Genomic DNA, 27418 nt, shown 5'->3' with positions numbered 1-27418 from the left:
ACAAACCCTAATGTAAGCCATGGACTTTGGGTGACAGTGGGGTGTCAGGGTGGGGTCACAGATTGTAAAGAGTCTGATGGTGGGGAGGCTGTGTGTGGGGGGGAGGGGCGTATGGAAAAATCTCTGTCCTTCCACTCAGTGTTGCTGTGAACCTAAAACCGCTCAAAAGAATAGTTTATGTTTTTAAGGCAGGCTCAGTTCCTAAACGAAGGCTTCGGCCAGGTTTCTGAGCCTCGCCCCTCCTGCTGGACGTGACCACGGAAAATACTTAGCTGCGTGTTCTCTCAGCTTCTTCAGGCAGGCGGCACAACAGAAGGGAACAGAAACAGAAAGGGGCTGAGACCTGGGCTCTTCCTGCACCTACCTGTGTCCTACGGACAAGACCCCTGGTCTCTCCGGGCCTCCATCCACAAACTGTGGGACAAGAGCACTTCTGACTGCCCGTATTAAAACTATGTGGCACCTGGTTATTTACAGGCTTGGGTTTGAAACACCTCCTGGAACCCACTTGGTCTAGACTGGTGGTACACACGGTGCGGGCCCTGGCCAGCAGCAGCGGCAGCTCCTGCAGCTTATTAAAGACTCAAATTCCCGGTGGCTCACGCCTGTAATCCTAGCACTCTGGGAGACCGAGGCGGGTGGATCGCTCAAGGTCAGGAGTTGAGACCCCCCGTCTCTACTAAAAATAGAAAGAAATTATCTGGCCAACTAAAATATATATAGGAAAAAAAAAATTAGCCGGGCATGGTGGTGCATGCCTGTAGTCCCAGCTACTAGGGAGGCTGAGGCGGTAGGATCGCTTGAGCCTAGGAGTTTGAGGTTGCTGTGAGCTAGGCTGACGCCATGGCACTCACTCTAGCCCGGGCAACAGAGCAGGACTCTGTCTCAAAAAAAAAAAAAAAAAAGCCTCAAATTCCGCGGCCCCACCCCAGACCTCCTGAGACTCAGGGCTGGGCCCAGCAAGCACGGAAGCAGGGGTTCCGATCCGTGCCGGAATTTGAGAAACACCGGCCTGGCACAGGGCTTGTAAAACTCAGCACTGCTGACGCTTTGGGCCGGATCATTCCGCGTGGTTGGGGCTGTCCTGTGCATGGCAGGATGTTGACTGGACTCTGCCCACCAGATGCCTGTGGCCCGCCACCCCTGCCCCAAGTCCCGACAATCAAAAATGTCCCTGGATGGTGCCAGTTGTTCTCTGGGGAGCGAGACCGCCCGCAATCAAGAATCCCTGGCCAGCAGGAAGCCCTGACCGTGGAGCGCGTCAAACACAGGATCACCTGGAGCCAGAGCGCAGACCGTGCCCGGGTACCAAGCTGGGCTGCCACTCCATCGGGGCAATGGCTCCTCAAGGAAACTTTGAAATGACCCCCATTTTGGAGCAAATCCCACCTCCCTGCTTACAAGCTGTGTGACCTTGGCGAGTTACCTAAACTCTCTGTGCCTTCCCTGCTGTGGAATGGAAATATATTAATGATAATGGCACTTCCTTGATAGGAGCACGAATGGAAACTCCCGGCCCAGGGCCAGAGGCACAGTAAGGGCTGTGAACATCAGCTCAGCTAGCTTGTCGGCTGCTCAGCCCCTTATCACAGCGCATTTGTGTTCTCCGACCTCACAGCTGCAGCTGCCGGAGGCCAGTGGAGGCCCGAGCTGAGCATAACCCTGCACAACTCTGCTTGTTGGGGTCCCTGCGGTCACAGCACGGGGCAGCCGGGAGAGGACCGCAGTCTTGGCACCAGCAGGGACGCCGGCTCTGCAGCCCCCACGCCCCGTGTGCCTCCAGCAACGCGGAACAGGCTCTGGGGGCTCCAGATCCTGCCCCCGACTCTGTGTCCCAGGAAAAGACGAGAAGCACACAGTTCCTCTTCTGTATCTCACATCCCAATAAAATATTTATTATTTCAAGAAATAAATCTTTAAAAAAAGAGAGAGAAAAGAGTGTCTCTATTGCTTTCCCCACAGGTCAGTCCTTGGCAACCACCGAGTTTCTCGCAGTTTCTGGCAGCCTCGGGGCCAGTCTGGCCTGGAGGGGGCTCGTCATGGGAAGTGTCCAGCCTCAGGCCCCTCCCTGGGACCTGGCCCCCTCCCCTACTCTCAGCGTCCTGGGGCTGCCTCCCTGGCAGGGCTGGGTTGGTGGGTGGCGTTGCCTGGAGAGGGAGTGGGCTTATAAAACTGGGGGTGGCAGTGTTTGGAAGCCTGACCCGAGAGTCAGGCCCGGCTCTGGGCACGGGGTGGAGGGGAAGGGGCATCCTGGGGCCGGGGCAGGCATGCCACACAGAGAGGGACAGTTGGATCTGGAGGTGGTTTGAGACGGGAGGAGGCTGGGGCATGGGTGCAGCACTGATGGGGTGGTGGGGACCCAGGGACTAGTGGCCTGGACAGCCGGGAACAGGGTTGGCCATGCCATGGCTGAAGCTCCGTCCCAAACCCTCACCTGCAAACGATGCTGGGGGCTGGGGCAGTCAGCACCTGGGGGGGTGGGGTGCATGAAGGACCCCCTCACGCAGGGGTCCCAGAGCCTGTTCTCAGAGGCTGGGTGGAAACCTGCCCCTTGGAAACAAATCCAGGGTCTGGAATCGCAGGTCATGCCAGGATGGGTTTTGGGAGAAGCCCAAGTGAATAGAGTTGGGACAAGCAGGAGAGGGAAACAATTCAACCAGGGTTGGGGTGGTCCCCCACCCCTAACTGTGGTCCCCAAGTGCAGAGCGAGGGTGGGGCTGAGAGGAGACACAGGCAGGGGCCCTCGGCCTTGCCTTCCGCCAGACCTGGCCCCCTGTCCACACCCCAGCAAGCCAGAGGGACAAGGCCAGCCCCATGAATGGCTTCCCTCACAGGTCCCCATCCAGAGCAAGTGAGGCCCAGGCCTGCTCCCCAGGGCCGTGGGGTGTCCTTCCTTGGACCATTCGTGGAAATGGGGCAGCAGCCCCTCTCCCTCCCTCTCTCTGCCAGCCAGGGGAACCTGGCCTGGGCCCTTTCTCCATCTGGTCCAGATCTGGCCTTACACAAAGTGGGGGGCCTCTGACCACCTGCTCCTGGGCCAAGGGGACCCTCTGACCAGCCCACCATCTGCTTGGCCGTGATACTGCCACGAGTCCCCAGGATGGGAGCAAGGAGCCTGCCTGGGGGTCCCAGGGGCTCAGCTGTGCTGTCTGTGTTTTGCTCCCGTGCACGGCTCTCCTCTGCCTGCTCCCGGCCAAGGCAGGAAGCTCCCACCTGGGGAGTCGCAGGAGGGCGAGTGGCTGGAGCGCGGCATCTGCTGGTGCTTTCTCCTGTGGCCGGGGAGGCTCAGCGTGGACGCCCGGCAAGGTGGCAGGGACGGCCTCACAGACAGCCCTGGCACAAGGCCACCTGGCCCTTGCGGAAGTCGCGGCAGGGGCAGAGCCGGTGGTACTTGGTGCTGGAGCCGGCGCAGCTGAAGAGCAGAGGCTCCTTCTGCAGGTAGCACTCCTGGCCGGGCTGCGCGAAGGCCGGGTACAGGTGGTTCATCTCCGACTCGGTGCTGTCGCAGGGCACCTGCAGCCTGGCGGGCACCACACGGTGTCGTCGCTTGGGCCAGAATGCCCAGGCAAGATGGAGTGGGGGCTGCCCCCTGCCTGCTCCCCGCTCCTGGGCCAATCCCTACCCCGGACCAGGGAAGGAGGTGGGTTACAGCTCCTAATCCCACCTGCTGTCCAGGGACCCTTGGTGAGGAGGAGAGGGGCCTGGCCTGGAGGGGCCGGGGTCCTAGGCTGCCCCAGCAGCAGGAACACCTGGGTGACCTTTGTGGTCAGAGGCTAGAGCTTTGCCCAAGCAGCCAGGCGGGGGCTGAGGGACAGGAGGAGAGAGCAGAAGTAGGAGTGTCCCCTGGTGGTTTCGGGCTTTGCCAAGAAGCCACGGCTTTGCCAGCCGTGCCCTGGACACCAATCTGGAGGGTCCCTCTGGATCCTTCCTGACTCATTGGGAAGCAGTAATCCCCCCAGCGCTGGCAGGCTGTGGGCCAGGGCTCGGGGAGTGAGGGCTCGAGATGAGCTGGGCTGGGCGGGCGGCGGGCAGGGGCTGGCACTCACTTGAGGAAGGCGTCCCGGCCGTTGAGGAAGGGGAAGAAGGCCGGCTCGCAGACGAGCCCGTGGTCCAGGCAGGCGTCCGTGCAGGCCCTCCCGGGGGCAGCCAGCCAGGCCCGCAGGGAGTGTGCCGGGGGCCAGGCCCCAGGGGCCACGCTGGCGTTCTGGGCCCACTCGAGGTGGGTGGCATTGGGGGCCAAGACAAAGGGGCTCTGCGGGGCGTGGGCGCCTGGCGGGGCGGGCCCTGGAGCTGCACAGAAGTCCTGTCGGGAGGAGAGCAGTGTTAGGGAGGGGACACAGGTGCAGAAGCCCTTGGGTGACACCACAGGGAGGGCCCTGCAGTCGCCGTGAGAGCCTCCACTGTTGGGCGCCTACTGAATACCAGGTAGCCTTACACGCCTTATCCATCGATTCCAGTGTGCACTCGTGTGTTTCTAGGTGCTCTGCAGGGGAGGAGTGGGGGCTGCAGGCAAGTAACCTGCCCAGGGCCTGGAGGCCGGACGGCGGAGGTGGGATTTGGATTCGGGCCGTCTGCAGGCTGTGCCCCTGCGCTGCCTCGCGCTCAGGTCGGGCTCAGGTCAGGCTCCAGCTGCCTAGTGGGGCCCACAGCCCCGCCCATGGTGGGACAGGGCCCCAGGCCCCCCATGTGGCTCTCCCTGCAGTGTCAGCTTCAAGCATCATGGGGCCCAGGAAACGCTTTTCTGCGAGCCTCCTGAAGGAAGTCCCCACAGGCCACAGAGTCCTGGGAACTGGCCCTGGCCCCTCACGCCACGGCCCTACGTGCCCTCCCGTCTGGGGGCCTCAGCATTCCTGTCCGTAAAGCAACAGGGCAGAACCGGCCTCTCTCAGCCCCTAACATGCCAGGTGCAAGGTACAAGGAAGGTCACGTACCATCTGTGGAAATATCCAGTAGCTACAAGACAGCCTGCCCCGGCCCCTCAGCCCAGGGGCGCCCTTGCGGGCATCCCGCTGCCGACCTGGAGCCTGAGAGGCGCGTTCGGCCTGGGCCCCCTGCGACCCTCCTGGCAGCTCAGATCCGCTGGGCACACATGGGGTCCAGGACTCCTGGGTCAGGATGCCTGGCAGGACCCCCCCTGCCCACCCTCCCATAGCTTCCAGGCACGCTGAGGCCCCCCCCTCCCCCAGGCGAAGGGAGTGCAACTTCTGGGACACCTGCCTGCCCGGGCACGCACTCGGGGGGCGGGGTGGCCAAGCTTTGGCAGCAGCGGGCTGTCCCCTAGTTTCTCAGGACAGAGATCTTAACCCCTGACCCCAGTCTCACCAACCCATCTGGGGGGAGGGGCAACGGGGCTTCTGCACTTCCCGTGTGCCCAGTCAAACCACCGAACCACCAAACAGCTTTTCTATAAGAACAAAAGTCTTTGTGTTTCTGTGTCTGTGCTACAGGCTTGGGGGCTCTGCAGCTGGACCCTGGGCAGCGCTGCTTCCCGCTAACACCCGGACCCCCCACCCCGCTCCAGCCCCGAGGCAGCTGTGAGGAAGGATCCCGGAAGGCCCATGGAGGGGCAGGGGTGGGGGAGCGGGAAGGTCGGGGTTTAGGGTGCGGCTCCTGAAGGCTCGCTACCTGGTGCTGGATGTAGGCGTGGATTCGCTCCAGCATCCCCTCACAGGTGTACTCGTAGGGGAGGTAGGGGTCTACCTGCAGGAGAGACGGGCAGACACTGGGGAAGCCGGCCACCCACCCACCTGGCCTTCCACGTAGCCCACAGGCCCTGTTCCCTGGCACACCCTCTAGGGGCCCCCAGGGACTCTGGCTCAGGACCCCCGAGGCCCAGTCTCACCTCCCCCTGCCCCTCCTCCCCACCCACTGCACGGAGCCCAGGGCTCAGCGCCCCGGCCCCTCCCCAGCACTGACACCGGCTCTTCCTGTGCCCCTGCCCTTAGGCATCTCCTACCCCAGGGAGCCGGGAGCCCCACCCCCCTCCTGTCACAGGACCCCTTTCCTTGGTGGCTCCCGGCACCCCAGACTTCCCACCATCCCCCACGTAGGATTAACACCTGTGTTATCATTTCCCATGTGTTCCTGGTCTCTCTCATGAGCGTATGGACCCCTGGAAGGTGGGGACGACGGCTTGTTCACTACTGAATTCCCAGTGCCTGGCACAGCGCCTGGCATACAGTAGGCGCTCAGAAAATAGTCGTGGAATTTCCCCAGCTCTGCCTGTGTCCTGCCCAAGACGCGGAATGTTCACGCAAAGGAACACAGGGGCATCTCCCAGTCGGATGGGATGAGACGACATCTGTAAAGTGCCTGCCCGAGCCGGTGAGATACACATGTACCCTCTGACCAGACAGCAGTGCGGCAGCCACCTACCCTGGGGTCCGAGAAGCAAGGGGAACACAGAGACAGGTGACCCCTCACCTCCTCCCCTTCCTGTTCCATGAACCCTCAGGCCCAGCAAGAGCCACCGTGGAGGAAACCACTGACCCGCATGGGCAGGGGCCGAGGTCACGACACAGGAATGACCCACCCCAGCCACAGAGAAAGGTCTGTTTTAGCTTTCGACCTGCCCACCCCAACACACCTGGTGGCACCGTCCCTGGCCCAGCCCACCTAGTGATGCCGTTTTTCTGCCAGCCGCTCGAGAAATGCATGTCCGGCCCAGGTGGTGAACTCGGACAGTCTTGCTCAAGCCTGCAACCACCGCTCTCTTCCTCATCAGTATGGGGAGTGTCAGGACGTCCAATTGAGCCACACTGGGTCCTGCTGCCTGTGGATCCCACCCCTCAGGAGTCCTGTCCCTGGCCAGCTGAACTGATTCTGGGGATCTGACCTTGTCCCAGGGCTGACTTCACCCGGCTCCATTCTGGAGCAGTCCTGGAGTCCCAGAGAATCCCGGGGTCCTGCGTGCAGCCACCACCCCCATCGCAGCCTCTGGCCCAGCCTTCAGAGCCCTCTGCTCCGCACAGGCCGGCCCCAACCTGCTCTCCTCCTGAGCCCATGGCTGGAGAGGGCCCTGGCAGCCAACTGCTGCCCCAGCCGTGTCCCTAGAGATACAGGACAGAGTCCGGGGGCCTCTGAGCCCCCACACACCTTTGGGGGTCTCGGGACAAGGCATGAGACCAAGGCTATAAATGCCCCCAGAGAAGAGATTTTCCCCCTAAATATCGCTGCCCTACTCCATGACAGCAAGTCTCCGAACGATTCCCCCGTGCATTTGAAGCCTTGTCACAAGGCAATTCAAGGCCCCATGCAGGGGACGAGTCCCAGCCAGCTGCTTAGCCTGCCATGCGTCCCCTGTGGGGAGCCAGCCTGCCTGTCCGGGCGTCACCCCATTAGGTCTAATTACAGGTGTGCACCGTAATCGGTCTTGACAGAATGACAGGTGCGGGTGCTGCCAGCCTGTGGGGATGACAGTGGGGAAGGCATGGGGGGGCAGGCGTCGGCGTCACCTTGAACGGCCTTGCTGTGGACAGAGAGGTGTCACGGGCAAACCCGAGGGGGCCCAGAGATGGCGGAAAGGGCACCTGCCCCTGGTGCTCCCCAGCGGTTGTCAGGTTGGGGGCGGCTGGGCTGGGGGTCTTAAGCCTCTCTCTTCCCACCTTTCTCCCTCTCCTGTAAAAGGCCACGTGACTTGCAGAACAAGCCACTGTCCCTGACGGTGGCCCTCATTCGCTCTCAGCCTCTGCTAGCTGTCCCTAAATTTGTCTTTTAAATTACAATTCTTAGAATTACCCAGAGTATTTGTTTAAAATGCAGATTTCCAGGAAAAACCCAGTTGTATTAAATCAGAAGATGGAGGATGGGCCCAGGAATCTGCACTTAAGCACCTCCCCGGTGGATTCTTTGGCACACGGATGTTTGAGCTAAAAGGTGAACGGAGAGGGGTGGGCCCACAGAAGGGAGGGGCCTGAAGGCAGAGAGGCTCAGGCTCAGCTTGTGGGATTTGCAACACCTTGGTTCCAAGATCCTTTTGTTATTGTTATTTTTTAATTAACTGATTAACAAAATCAAACAGATGTTCATGTAAAAAAAAAAAAAAAGGAAAACAATGAAAAGGAAGCTTCCTCCCACCCCAGACACTCAGCGCCTTCCACAGGGCCACCACGGTTATTAATTTCTTGTGTTTCCAACCGGGAGTAGCCATGACTGAGCACCTTCACCTGCCCGGCCTCCCCTGCACCCCACCCCCGTGTCAAGGGACACGTTATCCCCAGGGTGGGGTCTCGCTCATTTGGCTTCACACTGTGCCAGGGCCCCTGGGGATGGGGACAAACCTTTGGGTCCCCAGCCCTGCACCAGCCCCTGAGCATGAGGAGCCCTGGAGGGTCGGCGGCTTTGCAAGGGGAAGGGGAGAAATGAAAGCAGAGGGGGGTTGAAAAGTGGGGAGGAGCCAGAAGGAGAGCAGTGGGGGGGGGCCGGGTGTCCCAGGGCCCCTGTCCCTATCCCTGTGGCTTGCTGGGGCCTTCCCCACGCAGCACCTACCTGAGAGGCAGCCTGGCTGGGGCTAGTCAGTTTCCAGCAGTGAAACTGACCAGAGTTAACCCCACTGGCTTGTCTTCCCTTTGCGCCCAGGCCCCTCCCGGAGGCCTCTTTCCCGGCACTGGTGTTACACTTCTAGCTCCATTTTAGCCTATAAACCGGTAACAAATGCCTGGCCTGTGACCTGGGCCAAGGGGCCAAGTTCCTAGTTACCTTTGCTTCCCAAGGCCCTGCCAGAAGCCCCCGGCCCAGGACGGGACCACACTGGGCCGAGGCCCCCTGCCCCTCTCCGTCCAAGCCCACATCTTGGCCAGTGCTTCGCTGGGGCCCAGCGTTACAAGGTCAAAGTCAAACAGCCCCTCACTGCAGCAGGTGTCATCCCCTGTGACTCTCCACCTCAGGGCTGTCTCTGGCCCACTCGGTTCGTGCAATGGGCAGGCCAGCAGTGCTAGGAGCTGGCGTCCCCTGGCACAGGCCTCAGCCACGCCGGGTGGGCAGGGCAGCTCCGGGGCGGGACCTGCCCCATTCCCAGGGGCCCTGGCCCCCGCGAGCTCCGCCTACTTGATGACATGCCCAGCTCCTTCCTGGGGTCACTTCCCAAATAAACTACTTGTGCTGAAACCCTGGTCTTCGGGTCGCCTCCTGGAGGAAACCACTCTCAGTCCATGACCTTGAGGAACTTACAGGAAGGAGGTTTGCTCAAGCTCACGCTTGAGGGGACAGTGGAGGTGCCCTCATTGCCAGAGCTGCATCTGGGGTTGTGGCCACTGTGCAGACACCCGGCTGCGTCCGTTACAACTAAAGATGAGAGCTGCGACCCAGTGATATTCTTCTTGGCACTTTCACTGGAGAAAAACTCACCCAGAAAGAGGAGGGCAGGACGAGGCTTCTATCAGTCAAGGAACGGAGGGAGGGGCCTTCCGGGGCCATTTGCCAGAGGGGCAGGCTAAGGCGCGGGATCCTGATACATGGAACACAGGCAGGTAGCTTTAACACGCAGCCCTGCCTCAGGCTCGGGCCAGCCAGGCAGGACCCTGGGCCCGGAGCCAAGCCCTTAAGACCCCGTGGGGGGATCTACTCCTGCCAGCCTCGGCCCGAGAGCTCCCCTGGGGCAGCAGCTTGCGTCCTGTGTCTGCCTGGGCCTGGCTCTCATGTCACTCACTGCTGCAACCAAGGGTCTGCCACAGACCCACAAGTTCACCCCAAGCAGCACGCCCTCTCAGGCACACTCTGGACCGTGGTGTTGGGCAGGGAAGGGGAGGTGTGTTTTTGCTCAGTGGTGTCTCATCTACAGCAAGAAGTGGGTCCCGGAGGATCATGGTGAGCGGAGTGCGATTCGCCGGGTCTTACCCCTGCCCAGAATGCAGGAACCGGTTTCACACAAGGTGCTATCAGAGCCACAGAGGTGCCCACCAGGGACATGAGCTTTTCAGGCACAAGCCCCTCCTCCCTCTCACACAGCCCACACGTGTGCACCTACACACACCAACACTCACCGTCGCGGAAGACTTGAAATGTTCTACCTTGCGACTCAAAGTGTGGCCCCAGGGCCAGCACCACGGGCACCACCCTGACCTCTAGAAATGCAAGAGCTTAGCCCCACCCAGACTGGCTAAATCAGAACGTGCATTTTAACAAGATCCGACGCGATCTGGGTACACACTCTAGTGTGACATGTGCTGTGAAAGGCTGCAGGCCCCCATCTGAAACACAGTTCAAAGAACCTCCACATACTCACCCTGAAAATATCTACTTAGCGCCTGGCCCTCAAAAGTGTTCAATAAATGATTCCCGATCCAGGGCTACCATGTAAGGTTGTACAGGTTGCTCACTGCACAAAGGCATTCCCCACATGTACACACCTGAGCTTATGAGTGGGGGCTCCTGTTTGACTCTTCAATCCACATGCTCTGGCTCAGAGCTGTGTCTTGCCAGGGAAGGGGTGGATGCCTTTGTCAACTCAGGCCTGCAAGTCTGAATTCACCCAGAGGGGCACCATTTTCTAATTATAACGAAGACCCACTGAATGGACTGGACCCAAATGTCTCACCTGAGTTCTCATGATGGCCTTGATGGCTGCTTCAAACTCCTCTGAGTTGTTGTAGTCAACAGTCCACACGTGGGGCTTGCCAATGAAGTTCTCCGCATAGGGATGCTGGGAGAACACCTGGCCGGGGTACAGAGACAGCTGCTGCCTGTGCCCGCGGCTGGGCCGGCCCAAGGCAGCTGCCCCACCCACGTCCCATCTCTCCCTCTGCCCCGTCCTCAGCCTCCCTCCTCCGGGAACTGCAGGGGCTCTGGCCTGGACCCTCCTGACCCGGCAGCATTCTCCCACTCACCTCTCTGGAGGTGGGCTTGCCCCGGAAGAACTCGTGGTTGAGGGAACTGTGGGGCGGGCTGAAGCGGGACTGTAGGAAGACGCAGCCGTTGGCGATGGCCTCCAGGGGCGCAGGGCCCTCGTAGGGGAAGCCGAACCCTATGAAGAGCTGAAGAAGGAGGCACAGTGGTCAGGGGAGGTGGGGCTGCCACTGCCCAGGAGCCCCAGGACACCAGGGACAAGGTTAGGGGCTGGGACATTCACAGGAGGCAGCTGGGCCAGTAAAGACAGCCCAGCCCCTTTTGTGCCCTGGGCAAGCGCCTCCCCTTTCTGGGCCTCGGTTTCCACATTTGTGAAATACCGGACTGACAGGATATTGGCCCTGGCCCCTTCCTGCTCTGGCAGGCTACAGTTCTGGGGTGGGAAAGGGAAGAGCAATGGTTTCAAGCCTAAAAGGGTGCAGCCCCACACCTGCAACAGACCCCAAAGAACCTCCCTCACTTATCCTAAAAACATTTATGCAGCACATAACTTGTGCTGGGAGCACTCACAGGGCTGGCTCCTAGAAGGTGGTTAATAAATTATTCTCAATCTAGGGCTGCTATGTGAGGTTGTGCATGTTGTTCACTGTGCAAAGGCATTCCCCACCCCCAACACAAACACACACACACACACACATTCAAGAGACCTGAGGAAAGCAGCTATGAGGAAACCAGGAGCAGGCTTGGAAGCTGGCTGGAGACCCTCCAGCCTTAGCTGATACTGCAGGATCCAGCAGTGGGTTATGCCCACTGTGCCAGTGGCTGCTCAGAGATACAGCTCAGGGATGCCCAGAAGCAGTCAGTCAGGACTGCCCAACAGAACTCCAGCCAGGACCCTTCCCTCAGCCTCAGTGGCTCTGAAAGCTAGGCCTGGCCCCATCGGACTGGATTGCTACTGAAAGGGGCCAGGTGGGCAGCCCACGTCCCTGCCCCATCACCGAGCCATGGCTCTGCCAGCCCTGCCAGGTCCCTCTCACTGCAGGGCCTCCTCTGCCTGGTGGGCACCCCCGTCTCTGCCCCTGGGTGCTGGCCGCCCCCGGGAGGACCAACATGGGACTCAGGGCAGCAGAGCATTCTGGGGTATGCCCACGCGTGGAAAGAGCCACAAGCGGTGGAAGCAGCCTGGCATCCGTGGGCAGGAGGGGGAGAGCATGGAGCGGGGAAGGGGCTCACTTTGGCCTTGCGCAGCAGCTGCTGGAACTCGGGCTGCGGCAGGAGGCCGTGGTTCTTCACGAAGGCTGGGACCTCGGGGGGCCGTTGGCTCTCGTAGTACACGGTGCCGTGGACCTCCATGTACTTGCTCAGGATGCCCAGGAACTTCTCCTTCCCCTGCAAGAAGGGGAGGGAGATGGGAGCCGCACCCCAGTCATGGAAGGCAGAGTCAGCAAAGGACGCGCGTGCCCTTGGCCTGGAGGTCAGATGATGTGGGGTGGGTCTCAAGTTGGCCATTAACTAGCTGTGGGACCCGGGGCAAGGCCCTGCTCCTCTCTGACCCTCCATCTCTTCATCTGTGAGTTGTGGAGGTTGGACTAGAGCAGAGGCTTCAGGATTATTTTCAGCCATGGAACTGTTTTCTTTCCAAAGAAACCCTATGGGACCAACATTTAAATGGACCCCAGTGGAGCCACTTGGCCTCCCCTGAATCCTTAATGACCTCTGAGTACCTCTGAGGAGTTGTGGAGCTCTCTGGACCCTAGATCATCCACCCATCCCTCCCCTCCCTCATCCCTTCATTCATCCATCCACATATCCCTCTATCCCTCCACACATCCTCCTGTCCATCCATCCATCCATACACACATACCTCCACCCCATACGCCCATCTGTTCACTCGTCCATCTCTCTGTGCATCCGCCCATCCATCCCATCCATCCCATCCATCCACCCACTCCTTCCATCCCAAGAGGGGGAACCCTATGGAAACTCATATTTTGGTTGGAACTCAGAGGAATTAAACCCTGGAAAGGAGGGTGGAACAGAACTAGACCAGCTATTGCAGGACCTGAATTCACTTTAAATCATCTCAACCACTATATTGATCACGGTAACCCGGGATTGCCAGAGCCCCCAGCTATAAGCCAAGAGTAAATGTAAATGCTTTCTGGAACAAAATAGTGTCATCCTTGACCTCAAATTATTTCTATAATTTTTCATATTCATTTTCCAGAAATCAAAAAGAAAAAAGTAACCAATGAAATCCCAGTCAAAATCTCAGGTTTTTTTTTTTTTTTTTGTAGAAGCTGACAAGTTAACTCTAAAGTGCATGCAAAGGATGTAGAATAGACAAAACAACTGGAAAAAGAAGAACAAAGTTAGCAGATTTATATCGCCTGATTTCAAGACTTACTATAAAGCTGCAGTAATCAAGACAGCACAGTATTGGCGTCAAGATAGACAAATAGATCAATGGGACAGAACAGAGGCCAGAAATAGACACACACGTGTGGTCAATTGATTCTCAGCGGAGGTGCACAAACGTTGCAGTGGAGGACGAACAGTCTTTTCAACAAATGGCCGTGAAAGATTGGATATCCATACGCAAAAAAAGAAAAGAACTTCAATCTAAACTTCATATTCTATGAAAAGTTAATTCGAAATGGATCATACACTGAAATGTAAAACCTAAAACTATAAAACTTACACAAGAAAACATAAGAGAAAAATCTTTGTGACTTTGGGTTAGACGAAGGTTGCTTAGACACAGCACCAAAAGCCCAATCCGTAAAAGAGAACACTGGACTTGATTAAAATTAAGAACTTTTACTCTTTGAAAGACACTGTTAAGAGAAGACAAGCCACAGACTGTGAGAAAATATTTGCCAAGCATGTATTTGATAAAAGGCTTGTATCCAGATTATATAAAGAACTCTAACAACTCACAGTAAGAAAATAACCCAGCTTTTAAAAATTTTTTGAAAACACATTTCACCAAAAAAGATATCTGGAAGACAAGCACACAAAAGTACCTAAAATATCTTCAGCATCCTCGGTGATTAGGACACGAGGATTGGAACTCCAGTGAGCTACCATTCCCCGCCTGCTACGGAGACTAGAATGCAAAGACCGACCACACCCAGGATGGATGAGTTGGTAAAGGACCGTGAACTCTCACACGTTGCTGGTCCGACTGTAAAACGCTATAATCGCTTTTCTTAAAAAAGTTAAACGCGTTTCTACAACATGACCCGGCCATTCTACTGCACATTCACCAAGAGAAACGAAAGCACATGTCCGTCCATACAAAACTTTCTACATGAACCTAGAAAAGCTCGTCAAGACTCCCTGAGTAGCGGTTTATCTGTGGGTTACCACCTGCGGTTGGGAAGCTACGCCTTGGCTCACCCGCAAGACACTCCGAGGGCCTGGAATGTTCCCTCCAGTGGTAAGGACGGGTTTGCCCTGGACCTGAACCAGCTGCCTCTCCCTCCCTGCTGTGTTCCCTCTGTCCCCCACTCCACGCCCTGGGACGACACTCTAATGAAACAACATCGGAGTCCTAGCCTCAGGCTGCACTTCCTGGGGAAGCTAGAATGAGAGGGGCCTGCTGAGCACAGGCCCAGTCAAAAATGACTAAACACCTCGCCCAGCTCTGCTCCTGCTCCCCATAAAGACGATGAATGACCCTCCCTTCTTCCTCCTCCGCCTCTCTGCCACCTGGTCCCCTGAACTCCGGGTGGCCCTTGTCCCAGGATGCTGCTCTTGTTTTGGTCTTTGTCCGGCCACCTCTGACTGCCTTCGGTTACACACACCAGAGCAAACTTGTCTTTTTCTGGAAGCAGCTTCTTTGAGGTCTGTTGCTGAACAGAGTTGCTCCGGGCTATCACAGAAGTTCCCAGGCCAGAGATAAAACCTTTCTCTTCCCAGACTTCATACCCTCTCATTCTCTCGGGGCAGTTTCTTAACAGGGTTTTCTGATAAAAGCAGACACGGTGTTCCATTACCCTCCAACTCTGCCCTCTTCCCCACGCCCGGGGCACAGGGCTTCCTGGGCCTCCCCGGCAGCCATGGCGATGGGCATCGGTGAGCACCACCTCCCGGCACCCCCAGCACCCCCCGCACCCCGAGGTGAGCTCCGATATCTCAGCAGAGATCTTGGACCTTTGTTCCTGCCGCCAAGGCTGCTCTCGGCCACTCTCCAAGGTTCGTGACACTGGGGAGCTACGCAGAGTCGGGCCTGGGCGTCTGGCTCTGGACCTGCACAGATGGAGGCTGGAATGCCAGCTCTGAGCTTGCCCGCACACCCGGCCTTAGCGTCCTCGTTTGTGGGTGTGATGGCGTGTGGTTCCTACCTCGCGGTGTGAAGGTTACGTGGGGAAATGTGTGCATGCACCTAGCACGGCGCCTGGCACGTAGCAGTGCAGCAGCCTCTTGGGTGGCTGCAGTGCAGACTGTCTCTTCCCTCTCCTCAGTCACAGGACCCAGAACCGAGCTGGGCACAGCTGAGCTGCGCTGCCTGGAATAGCCACTTCCCAGCGCCTTCACGTGACTGAGACGGAGCCGGCGGCAGCCTGGGAGAGAAAATGGCCCCGGATGCTGCGCCTGGCTCTGCCCCTTTCTCCTTGCTGGCTGGAATGCAGATGTCATGACTTAAATGACGGTGGCCGTCTGGAACACTGTGGCCAGACCGGCGGGCCTGCGAGCTCCACACCGGCCCCGGACTGGCCACCTCCGGAATTTGCAAGCAGGAAGAAAAACATACGTCCACCTTGTTGGAGTCACGATCATTTTGAGTTTGCCCACGACAGCTGGACCTAATGCTAGCCAGTACAGCTGGAAGATTCATGAGCTACGACGACCGCGCGCCAGGCTTGGCACACGGTACAGACGCCACCCAGTACATGCTTCCCACGACCAGCATGTTTACTAGGACCTTGAGCTCGTGCCACCTGCCTCATGCCAATGACCGGTCCTGTTCTGGTCCCACTCAGCCCCGGGAGCTGCCCTGTGGCCGTGTCAAGCGGGACCTCGACCAACAGGGCCCTGCCTGCCCCTCACAGAGGGACCCAGGGAAGACTGTGCCTTGGACCCAGCTGTCCCCACCACCCTCCTCCCCACCTTGGTCCATCCACAGGAGCCCCAGAGTGCCTGAAGTCGGGAGAACATGGCCAGGGGAGCCCCCCGGGAGGTTGCTGGGGAGGGGACGGGCGGGGGAGGTCCAGGGAGCCCATGGCAAACACTTTCCATACCTGGAGCTGCCTCGTGGCCAAGGAGAGCGCAGGGAACAGAGGAGAGAGAGCAGGTTAGTGAGCGGTTAGCAGGCAACACCCCACGCAGGCAGCTCTCAGGGCCCCCAGCCCCGAAGATGTCTAATCTCTAAGCCCTGCCTGCCTTCCTCTGCCCCTCACCCTCCAGAAGCCCCAGTGCTGGCTAAGCCCCTCTTGCTGGGCTGGCATTGTTTACTGATCCTCCCTGCGAGGGTGGGGGGTTTAGTCAGAGTCCTCCCTTAAGTCATCACTCCAGTTTACTGCAGATCTGGGGCTGGAGGGGCAAGCTGTCAGCCCCCAGGCTGCATGTCTATAAATGGCAGTTAGGGACCTTTTTCTGGAACTATTAGTGGGAGACATTTCCCACCACCCACGGCTGGGGGCTGCCGAGGGAGCCGCACCCCGGAACGACCAGGGCCAGGGCGTGGGCAGCCGCGCTCACCTTCCAGATACTCGCCTCCTTGCCGTACACCACGGCCATGTTGCTGGCCTTGCTGCCTTTGATGAGCTGCTTCTCCGTTTCGTTGAGCTCCTCGGACACGAAGCCCATGAAGGAGTTGTCCGGGGTGTGAGCTGCAGCCCGATGTGTGGAAAGGAAGGGGGTTACCGGACAGCTAGGGACACACCCTGGGTCGCCCTGAACTGGCCCATCCGAGGGGTCCCCATGTCGGGGTAGGGAAGGGAGGGGGAGATAGGGGTCTGGTGGGGAGAGAGTGTCCTTTCCCAGAGACCGTCACAAAGCTCGGAGCAGAAGGAAACCCAAGAAGGCATCTCGTCCCCCCCAGCTTGTTTTCAGATACGGAGGCTGAGGCTGAGGCTGAGGCCCAGGGTCCCGGTGGCCCAGCCAGGACTCTGCCCCCTCACGGCCCCTGGGCCCCAAGCTTCCGCTGCACCTGCCACTCTGCTCTTCTCCCCCTCCACGTGCACCTGTCGCAGAGCCCGTCATCGGGGGGAAGGGATCTTTCCATCTTCCCCACCCTGCACCCTGGCCTGGGCCACCGTCCCCTCTCGCCTGGAGACGGCTGCCTCCCGTCCCTGTGGCTTTCTTGGGCTAGTCCTTTCCCCCGAGCGCTCCTTCCAAATCTAGGTCCTGTCAGGTCCCTCCCCTGCACAAAACCCACAAGCTGAGTCCCTACCACCACCTCCAGGCTCTGCCCACTGCCCACCCAGACCCCTGGCGCTTCCATGCAGGTCTCTCCTGACCCGGGCATTGCTGTCCCCTTGCCTGCTTTATTTTTCGTCACAGCACTCACTGAGCAGACGTTAAATTATATACTTATTTGTTCATTTATAATTGCCAGGACACAAGCCCCCTGAGGGCAGCAGCTCTGTTCTGTTCACTTCTGTGTCCCCTGCACCTGACACAGAGCCTGGGCCAGTCGAAAGAATGTGTGGACGACACGTCTTCCCTTCCGCACCTCTGAGCTTTCGCCCCTGCTGTTCCCTCCGCCTGGGCTGCCCTCCTGCCTTTTCTTGGTGAGAAAATCCTGTTCAGCCTTCCCGGCTCCACTCGCACATCACCTCCTCCGAGAAGCCCTCCCTGGGCCCACGTGCCTCCCTCTGTGGCCTCATCTGCAGTGGTCGGGTCTCTGTTAGAGCACAGACCGCACTGGGACTTCTCGCCCCCAGAGCCCCACACGCCAGGGCGGGGAATGCGTTTTATCCCGTGCTCCGATTTGGTGGCTGTGCTGGGAGCACCGTGACCGATTAGCTCTGTCTGCCAGGGAGGGTGGCGGGTAGCGTAGGAGCCGTCCTTCTGCAGGGCACACGATCCCCCCCTTCCGTGCGCTGGGATCTTGAATAAAACGTTTATTGAATCCAATTATATTTAATCTGCCTTCCTGGTGGAAGAGGCTATGGTGAGAGAGGAGATTGGTGGCAGCCGCATTATCCTTGATTTCCCGGAATAGTCTGATTCCAAATACCCTGTTTCTTCATTTCAGATGCACATTTTCTACATTTTTAACATTTCCCAAATTGAGATGTGTGTTTTAATCAAATGTATAGTTGTTTTGGTTTTTTTTTTATTTGTTTGTTTGTTTTTTTTGAGACAGAGTCTCTCTCGTTGCCCCAGGTAGAGTGCAGTGGTGTCATCATAGCTCACAGCAACCTCAAAGTCCTGGCTTAAGCCATCCTCCTGCCTCAGCCTCCCCAGTAGCTGGGACTACAGGTGCACACCACCATGCCTGGCTAATTTTTCTATTTTTAGTAGAGATGGGGTTTCGCTTTTGCTCAGGCTGGTCTCGAACTCCTGAGCTCAAGCGACCTCCCAGAGTGCTAGGATTACAGGTGTGAGCCACCCCACCAAGCCAAATGGACAGATTTAACGTGGTATTTCTACGCACCCCACATGGCCCACAAAACGTTACAATCCGTATCTGGTGCATCTTAGGACAGATGATGGTTTCCTGTGCAAGTGGCCCCGAAAGCTCACGGATTCTTGTGTCTGAAGACCTGACCACCGTATGCACGGGCCTTTACAGGGTGCGGAACAAAGCGATCTCTCCCCTGGAGCTTTGGGGACCTAACGAGGGGCCGCGGAGGCCTGGAGTTCTTCCTGCAGTGGTCGGGGTCAGGACAGCGCTCCTGTCTCAGGAGGCTCTGCCCAAGTCGGGGAGAGGCCCCAGGAGGCCAGAGCAGACCCTCCCTGGCCCTATTTGTCGACAGCACCCGTCCCCTCTCCCCGACTCTGGCTCCTGCTGGGGCTGTCACCCGGCCTCTCCCCCTGCCTGCCTGTCCCAGTCTCTGCAGCTAAAGAGTCCTTCACTCAACTGCCTGCCCTTCATTCTACTCCCCTCTCCCCCACCAGAAGGGACAGATTTAGAACACAATTAGCTAAGTCAGTGGGAGGGGGACAGGGAAGTAACACAACCAATTAAAATAACAGAGGCCATTAAGCAAAGAGCTCCTGGGGGCAGAGCCAGGGTAAGGCCAAGAGCCAGCCCCCAGTTAGCTCACTGGGGAAACACTCCCTCCCGGCTCTGTGCATTACAGAACCGCCAGGCACCCTCGTCCTTTCTGTCCGCCCTGTCTGCGATTTCTCCAATCGATTAATATTTTCTGAGGCCCTAGGTTGGCTCCAGAGGGAGTAAGATAAATCAGTTAGTGGCCCCTTTTTGAGTAGTTCATAATCTATCAGGGGAAAGGAATGTATAAGCAAATAACTCTTCAATATATGGCTTTTACAGAGTTAGGTATAAATTATAAAAGTAAAAGCAAAGAGGCCAGACCTTCTGCCTAGAATAGGAGATGAGGAAATCAATGAAAGTGATGGTAAAAAGAGGAGACATTTGACTTGGGGGTTTTGGAGGATGAGTAGGAGTTTGCCAGGTCTGGAATTCCACATCCAGTGGGCTCCACCCCAGGACAAGTCCCCATTTTCTCAGTGTAGGCTATGGCAGAAGCCTCTTCAGCTACCCTCCTGCACTGGCACCCCCGGCCATCCGCGCTCTGCCAGGATAATGCACCTCAATAAGGATTCTTCTCCATGACGTTCAAGAACGTCAAGAACTGACTGTAGGTCTCAAATGTGAACTCAGGCACCTTCGCTGAAAGACCCCACTCTTCTGCTCCCTAGTCCTCCATGTCCCTTCCGCCAGCCTCAGATCTGACTGCTTCCCTGCAAGCGGGCTAATTACACAAGGCTCCCAGCTCCCAGATTTTCCTCTTCCGCAGCCTGACGCATGGGCACCCCCACTTCCTTCCCCTCCAGAAATCTGCTCCCTGTGTCACTCTACTCTAATTGCTCTTCACCCGGGAGGACAATGAGAAATCTCACGTCACCTTGAAAGGGGCCTTGCGGAAGGAGCCTGGGCCCGACAGAGCTGTGTGACCTCAGGTGGGCCGCTCTACCTCTCTGGGCCTCCGTTTTCTCGTTGGACCACGTGGGCTCCAGGCACTTTCCCACCTTCCTAACCTTCTGGAATTTAATCAAGCCATTAATTATTTATTCAAAAATCACATTTGCTCCTAGTACAGCCCAGACTCTAGAGAATAAGGAAAAAAGGAAGCTCGGAGCACCCGGAAGAGCTGCTGCGAGTTTGACGGGCTAAATAAAGATCACACACTTCACTTATCCTGAGTCCCTCGGGACTTTGCTCAGAACCCATTTTGCTCTTAATTTAGACACAGCCCTAACAAGGGTGCTTATCCGGCTTTCTGGCCCAGAGCCCTCAAAAAGCGCGTGCGAGGTGCTGTGGGAGGCAGATGTACTGACAGTAATTAAGAGTGACAGCCCAGAGCTGCCCCACAAGGAGGAAAAGAAGGGGACACGGCTCCGTACAACTCTGCCATCCCGCAGGGCCGTGGGATCGAGACCCACCACTCCCCCCGAGTTGTCCAGGAAAGGTTAAATGATTTTCGGTGTGCTGCATTCAAGAGGGTTGGTCGGTGTGTGTATAGGTTTTAGAGTCTCATTTTAAAAAGCTACAGCTCAGCTCTGGTCGCATCCCCTGCCTCAAGCCCTCCGCTCGCGGATCCCCATCGAGGGCTCCGCCGCGCCTGCGCCTCGCTGCCCGCTGTCCCCAGTGGTGGAGCCTGACACGGCTCCAGCGTTTCCAGAGTCTCCCGGCTCTGTCCAGCCCGTCTTTCCTACACCTGTTCCCTCCACGGGGAAAGGCCTGCCCGCCTGCCCCCTGCCACCCACGGACGTGCTCCAGCCCCTCGGGAAGGCCCGTGGATCCCTTCGTTCCAGAGCTGTGCGCTCAGCTGCGTTCCTAGAAGGCAAAGGCCGCATCCTCTGGTGTTGGGTAGGTCACCCCGCCCAGGACACCCCTCTGTGCTTCCTGCTCCCCAAAGCCCACACAGGCTTCCTCTGTAGTTCACACACTTGCTGAAAGGGAGAAGGCGACGCTGAGTGGGTCACAGTCCGCTCGCCTGTGCAGAAGCTCACTGTGACCCTGCCTCCTCTGAGCACCCCGAGGCGCCCTTCCCCCCACCCGACCCCACCCCCGCCCTGCCGGGCACTCACGGAACATGGTCATGAACTGCTTGGGGTTGAGGTTCCAGTAGCCCCAGTTGGTCCGGTAGCCGTGCAGCGTGGCGTACTCCTCATGGTTGTATGCAGGTTCTGTCCCAAAGGTGTCAATGACCCGGATTCGGCACCTGTCCCCCCAGGGACAAGGAACCAGGGTCAGCAACCTCCCTGTGTGTCCCTGGGTGGGGGCTGTACCCGTGCAGTGGCCGGGGCAGACGCTGCTGCCTGACCACAGGCAAAGGCCTTCACCTCTCTGCCTCGGCTTCCCCACCTGCCCAGTGGGAATGACAACAGCCTGGGTGCCTCAGGGCTACAGGGGGCTCTTGGCCCGTGGTCCATGGCCAGTGCTCAGGGACTGTGGGCCATTACCATCACCTGGAGGAGCCTAGGGAGGGGGGCGCTGCTTGGAGTGGGGAGTCCCTCCCCACTGTCCCCGGGGTCACCTATACTCCTGGGTGGGGAGTCCACAGCTCCTCTGCTCAGGAGCTGACACCCCTGATGTGCCTGGCCTGTTGGGACGGGTGCAGGAAGGCCACTGCCCGCGGGGCTGTCCCTGGGGAGGCCAGGCCTCCTCTGCAAGGCAGGGGCAGACTTCCCCGCTGGGCAGGGGCTTCGCGGTCAAAGCCCAGAGGGGCCTTGTCCCTCTAGGATCAGCCAACCACGGGCCGGGGCAGCTCTGAGGCCGCTCTCAACGGGCCGCAGCCCCAGAACCCGCCCCTCCGCCCAGCCCACCCCCAGGAAGGGGCACCTGCAGGAAAGTGCTAAGACTCGGGCACCTCCACAAGAGCTCCCTCACCCTGGCGTCCCTCCTGGTGACCTAGAATTCTCTGCAGAGTGCTGAAGTCAGCACTGTTCCCCCCGCCCCACCCGCCACAAGGTGCTGGGGGAGGGAGGAGAGAGCGCCCAGTGCATAGAGAACGCGCATTAATAATAAAAGCAATAACACTGCCTGTCACTTTTTTCCCTAATAAAATCACACGGGATAGTCAATGGGACCAGAGCTCTCGTAATAAATAGCAGGGTGCTTGGTGCTAAATTAAACCCTGCGCCCGCCGGCTGCAGAGAGACAGGGAGCGATGGCCGTGGCCTTCCTCCAGACCAAGGCGGGGGAGGGGAGCTGGGCAGTGCGGAGCCAGGCCCCCAGGTCCCCACGGCAGAGGTCACACCCTGCTCCTGCAATTCCTCTGCCCCCTGCACCTAGGCTACCTCTGACCCGCCTCAGCCTCAGTGCAGCACAAGGGCAATGGAGCGACTCTTGGCGGTTTATTAATTATCATCAGAGTTGGCCGAGATGGAAGTGGCGGGGGAGAGGAAGGGCAGAAGGCAAGAAAACACAGGACAGTGCGCCCTCCCGCCCTGGGCCCAGCTGGCAGCCAGGACTTGGGGGCTGGGCGTGTGGCTGGGGGGCAGGGGCCACGTCACCACCCTCCTGCCGCGCTCTCACCGGTACTTCTTGAAGGAGAGCCCCATGTGCTGCTTCATCTGCTGCAGGCCATGGTAGTCCGTGTAGATGAGGTCGAAGGGCAGGGGCATGGTGAGCGGGCAGCTCCCCCGGCCTGGCGGCACCCCTAAGTTACTGAGAGAAGAGCCCTTCAGGGTCTGAGCCCAGAGAAACCACCACCCCAGCCAGCCACCCCAGTTCCCAGGATGAACGGGTCGGGGGGATGGGGCATCTGTGAAAGTGCAGTGAGCTCAGCACAGACTCTCGGAAAGGACCTGAGCAGGATGGTCCTGTACAGTCGTGTAGGTTTTTCACTGCACAAGAGAGTCCAGCAAGGGCCAAGTGGGACTAGAGCCGGCCTGGGCTAGCTTCCCAAGCCCTGCACCTGGCCTGGGCTGCCTGTCAGGGAGAAGGGGCACCTTTTGTGACTGCCACAAGTGTGCTTGCTGCAGAGCCCTGTCTGACCAGAGAGGGAGGCTTTGTCTAACTTTCACAAATGCCATAAATGCTGGTGGTGGTCCTGTTTGTTTGTTTGGAGCTGAAGGGTCCCAAACCTCCTGGCCCAGAAGAGTATAATCCCACTCTGCTGACGGGGCTTCCTGACACCCAGGGCTGCCTGGGCAGCGAGCTCCTGTAGACTCTGGTGACCTGCTCTGGCCACTGCACAGGCTTGGGAGTCCCTGGGACGGGGGTGGGGTGGGGGTGCCCTGTCACTGCCTGTGGGTCATTTGCACGCAGGTTTTCATCTGGGACAGGGTGGCCTCTGGTGACCTGGACGACGCAGCTCGGCCGGAGTGGGGGTGCTGCCCCTATGCTTCTTGCCGGAGCCTTTGGGTCATCTCGTCTCACTGGGGCCCGATGGGCACGGCCATAGCCTCGTGGCTTCCTCTAGAATCACATCTGCTCAGTGGCCTCTGGAGAAGGGCTCAAAGCCCCCGGTCCCGGCAACCACAGCTGCCTTCGCCCCGTGTCCCCTGCATCCATAGGAACCAGGACCTCCTGCCAGCACCCTGCTTAGCCCGACAGCACAGCCTCTGTCACTCCCTGCAGAGGGTGGAGCCACCGGGTCACGTGTTCAGTAAGTCTGTACTGAGCCCCTGGCAGGTGGGGAGGGGGCCCCTGCCCCAGAGCGGGCCCCTCCCACCTTCCTGTCCCCACCACTGCGCCAGAGCAGGAAGCGGGGGCCCAGAACTGACGCAGATCGGGGTCGGTGCCTACTCCCCAAACACACCCCCCACCCACCCCCATCCTCACGTTCATTCTGTTTAACAAATGTTTCTTGAGCACTTGCTGGGTGCCAGGCCCTGTGCCCTGCACTGGGGACACGGAGACACACGGGAGGTAGCCCCAGCAGCAGCAGCGCGAGAGCCGCATGAAGAGTGTGTGCACCGGGTGCTGCCATGGCGACGTGACCAGCAAGTCTCCCTTCCAGAGGCTGGCGGCGGGCAGGACACATCCTGAGGGGTGTGACCCGCTGAGCGGCGGGCACAGAGGGGCGAGGAGCAGGGCGCCCAGCAGAGATAGCAGCAAACCCAGCTTCATCTTCCTCTCTCAACAGCCCTTGGTGGGCAGAACGTGTCACCTATGGGGCTGCTGTGCCCACCTGTGCTTCTGACCCAGAGGGGGTGGCACCGGGCCATCGGGCCCCCCACCTCCCCGGGCTTTGTGGTTCAGATGCCAGTGCCAGAAGGGGTCCAAGAGACCTCCCAGCGAGCCCCTCCAGGGACCCACATGATGAGCAAACTCAGCCCACGGTGGTGACAACTTTGACGAAGGTACCAGCTCACTAATGGCAGAGGGCCACGATTGATCTGTTCTCTGGGTTACGTCTCAGGCTCCTTGAAACCCCTCAAACCAGGGGAAAAGGTCCCACCTTGAGGGCTCAAGCTCGCTTGGCCCACTCAGAAGCTCAGGGGAGGGACCTGTGCACACTGTCCCCTCAGCGCACCGTCCAAAGTGGCGTCTTTCCCACCACACTTATGGTCACCTGCGACAGGGCTGCGATGCCAAGAGGGCGAGGAGCCTCAGGACAGGGACTGAGCTGTCAGGGGCCACCTGTGCCCTGCAGAGAAGGGCGGCGAGAGCAGGGGGCCTTTCTCCGTTCCAGCCCCCCGGCGGCCAGTGTCCCCAGCCTCACTGAGCTGCCCCCACCATGCCAAAGCCTGTGTTGCTGAGTGTGGAGAGGGGAATGCGAGAATCTAATAACTGTTTCCTCCTCATCTCTTGTTTATAAACTTAAAAATGGTCACGGGCTCCCCCCACCCTCCACCCTTCCCACATGCCAAGCAGACACGGTGCAGGGAGCTCCCGGCCAGGGCTTCCGAGTGGCGCCTCCGGCTCTTCTGCAAGAACACTCAGAAAGCAACGGGCAGCGAGTACGGACCCCAGTCTGCAGCCGTGGCAGAAGGCGGCTCCCCCAGCCTGGAGCTACTTCATGAAATATTTGGTGGTATTTTTAAGAGTCGAGCACATTCTGCATTCTACTCCACAGACACGTGTGTGGTTCTCTCAGAAGCCCGGGCTCTGGCACCACCAGCCCCCGCCCCCCCAGTGAAGCTGATGCCCCAGGAAGAAGCTCACTGTTGCCCTGGGGCTCCAGACAGCCCCCCTCCCCTCTTCCTCACGTCCCCCGACCCCAGTGAGAGCCACAAACAAAAGGACAAAAAGCGGATTCCTCTATCCCTCCTTGCAGAGACAAGGGAGGGGGAGGCTGCTCCTCCCACATGGAATCGGGATCTGGTGAAATTAAGACAATTCTGAAAATCTAACTGTAGGTGGGTCTCGGAGCTGCTACCTGCACCGGTGACGTGATTGCCTTTCCTGCGTGTTCCTGGTCGGTTTCCAGGCAACGTGTCATCCCTCGGTCCCAGGGGCTTCCTTCTGTTGCCCCATCACTGACCACACCCCTGACCCTAGCTGCAGATGCCAGGGCCACCAAGAGGGCAGACGGGTCAGAGCAAGCTGCCTTTTATCTTGGCAACTACCCTACCAGGTCAGACCCATTCTCGTCCTGTTCCCATGTTTACGGATTAGGAAACAGAGAAGCTTAGGAACTTACCCAGGATCACACAGCCAGGAAGGAGCAGAGGTGGGATCAGAATCTTTCTACAATGTCAACTTAGTCCCATCCTCCCGGGTTCTGTTCCTTCTGGACCAGGACGTCAAGGACGCTTCCTGGCCTAACTGCTGCTTGGGGCACCAGCTGCTGCCCCCTGCACCACGGCCTGTGCCCCCGGGTCTGCAGCAGCCTCTCCTGGACCCCTGGGTACACGTGGAGTGAGCAGGGAGGGGCCGGAGGACTCTGCACTGACAGCTGAGCCCACCCTGTGCGGGGCCCACCCGGGCAGCCAGGCCCCGCTGCGATGAAACAACCGTAAACCTGAGCTTAGGGGGCGCCGTGCTGAGCAGTGGCTTCACACAGGCACGCCCTGCTCGGCAAGAAGTCAAAGTCTTGATGAAACCAGAAGAAAAGGGAAGAACATTAACGGAGGGGGAATAACGAAGCCACAGCATGATGGCAGCTGTCACCAGCATCCGGCTACAGTGAGACTTGACACCGCCTGTGCCCGTCACACGGAGGCCAGGTGCGACACAAGTCATCCTCACCAAACCCTCCTCGCTCCCGCCACGCTTTCCACGAGACGGCGCCCTGCTGTGACGGGACCTGTTCCCGAGCCCAGAAGACTCTCCTCACCCCCAGATCGCTGAGCAAACATCGCATCCTCCAGGAAGCCTTACCTGCGATGCCCCTGCGCTCCCTCCACACCTGGGACACACCTGGTGGCTGTCCTGACTTACCTCCTCCCAACCGGGGCCCCTTGAGGCCAATGTCAGGTCATCTTTAAAATTTCAGGGCTGGGGACAGAATCTGGCCCAATAAACGTCTGTCGTGTTCATGATGGAATAAACACACCAACAGATCAGGCGAACCCCTTGCAAAGAATTGGTTCAAACGCTTAACATTCTTCGGTCAAGAAAAGTGTATCTGGAGAGAGAACGTGGGTGGGTGCAAGGCGGCCAGGGGAGAGGGTGTCATCATGGTCCCTCAGGCTCTTGGTGCTTGGGTCACTGGCCTGCCCGTCTGGGCTTGGGCGCAAGTGGCCCTCACATGACTCGAAAGGGCACTGCAGTGGGAAGGAGGGAAGGGAGACAAACAGGCCCGAGACAGCAACATCCGCTTTCCAAGAGGAGTTAATGAGAAGCCCGGGTCTCCCACCCCAGTAAACAAGGGCTTTCAATCTGAGGGCAGGACTCCACCGGAGACAAGCGTCTGCAGCCGCCCGCTGCTCTTGTCCGAAGGAATCTGAGCTTCGCCCGGAGAGAGCAGAGGGGTCAGCCACAGCGAGAGTGGGCTGCAGTTTTATCCCTTATAATTCAAGTTTACTTTATGGGCAATTTTACACCGAGTGGTTGGTTGGAGCAGTGACGTGAATTGGAAACGCCGTCTCCCAGCGACCTTCAGCCAAAGGTGGCCAGGGAGGCTCGGCTGTACGATTCCACCTTTCCTGCTGACTCCTCAAAAGGCTCCTGCCCAGACGTCCTGTACTTCCAATGCCAAGTTCTCATTTCTCCCGGACTCTTGGCTCAAGACTGCTCAGTATCCCCCATGGATGGGGGAGGGGGAGGGCGGCTGGATCTCAGCAGCTGGAGGTCCCTGAAATGCCTGCATCGAGCTCCCCCCTCCACCACTGCCCAGGCCCAGTGCCCGGGAAGGGAATCGCCAGACTGGGTGGCCAGAATACATTTCTGCGTGCCCTCAGGCCGTAGGAGTCCAGACACCAGGATGAAAGGAGTCGGGGGCGGGTGATCCAGGGAAATGAGGCATTTCCACAGGTCGCCCGGCTTTAGTCTGCCCAAATTCACCCACCCAGAAAAGCCACCCTCTGAGGAGGGAGCAGCAGGGAGTTACTGTTCAATGGGGACAGGTTTTCGTTTTGCAAGAAGGAGGTGGATGCT

General features: G+C 58.7%; 1 protein-coding gene across 2 annotated transcripts in view; it reads right to left on the bottom strand.

Annotated features, from left to right (window-relative positions):
- Positions 1 to 3321: 3321 nt before the first annotated feature.
- Positions 3322 to 27418, bottom strand: part of MGAT5B (alpha-1,6-mannosylglycoprotein 6-beta-N-acetylglucosaminyltransferase B) — a 64878-nt gene continuing 40781 nt past the window's right edge. Inside the window, exons 9-17 of one of the 2 annotated variants that reach the window (XM_069481744.1) lie at positions 22466 to 22597; positions 21016 to 21149; positions 16483 to 16619; positions 12016 to 12171; positions 10824 to 10970; positions 10535 to 10651; positions 5626 to 5700; positions 4047 to 4303; positions 3322 to 3520 (exon numbers count right to left, since the gene is read on the bottom strand). In XM_069481744.1, the coding sequence (XP_069337845.1) occupies positions 3322 to 3520; positions 4047 to 4303; positions 5626 to 5700; positions 10535 to 10651; positions 10824 to 10970; positions 12016 to 12171; positions 16483 to 16619; positions 21016 to 21149; positions 22466 to 22597 (1354 nt within the window). The remainder of the gene's footprint in view (positions 3521 to 4046; positions 4304 to 5625; positions 5701 to 10534; positions 10652 to 10823; positions 10971 to 12015; positions 12172 to 16482; positions 16620 to 21015; positions 21150 to 22465; positions 22598 to 27418) is intronic. The other variant, XM_069481745.1, reaches the window with a different exon arrangement.

Source organism: Eulemur rufifrons, chromosome 9 (genome assembly GCF_041146395.1).
Source record: "Eulemur rufifrons isolate Redbay chromosome 9, OSU_ERuf_1, whole genome shotgun sequence".
Lineage (NCBI taxonomy): Eukaryota > Metazoa > Chordata > Mammalia > Primates > Lemuridae > Eulemur > Eulemur rufifrons.
This window is presented reverse-complemented; position numbering and strand designations above follow the sequence as displayed.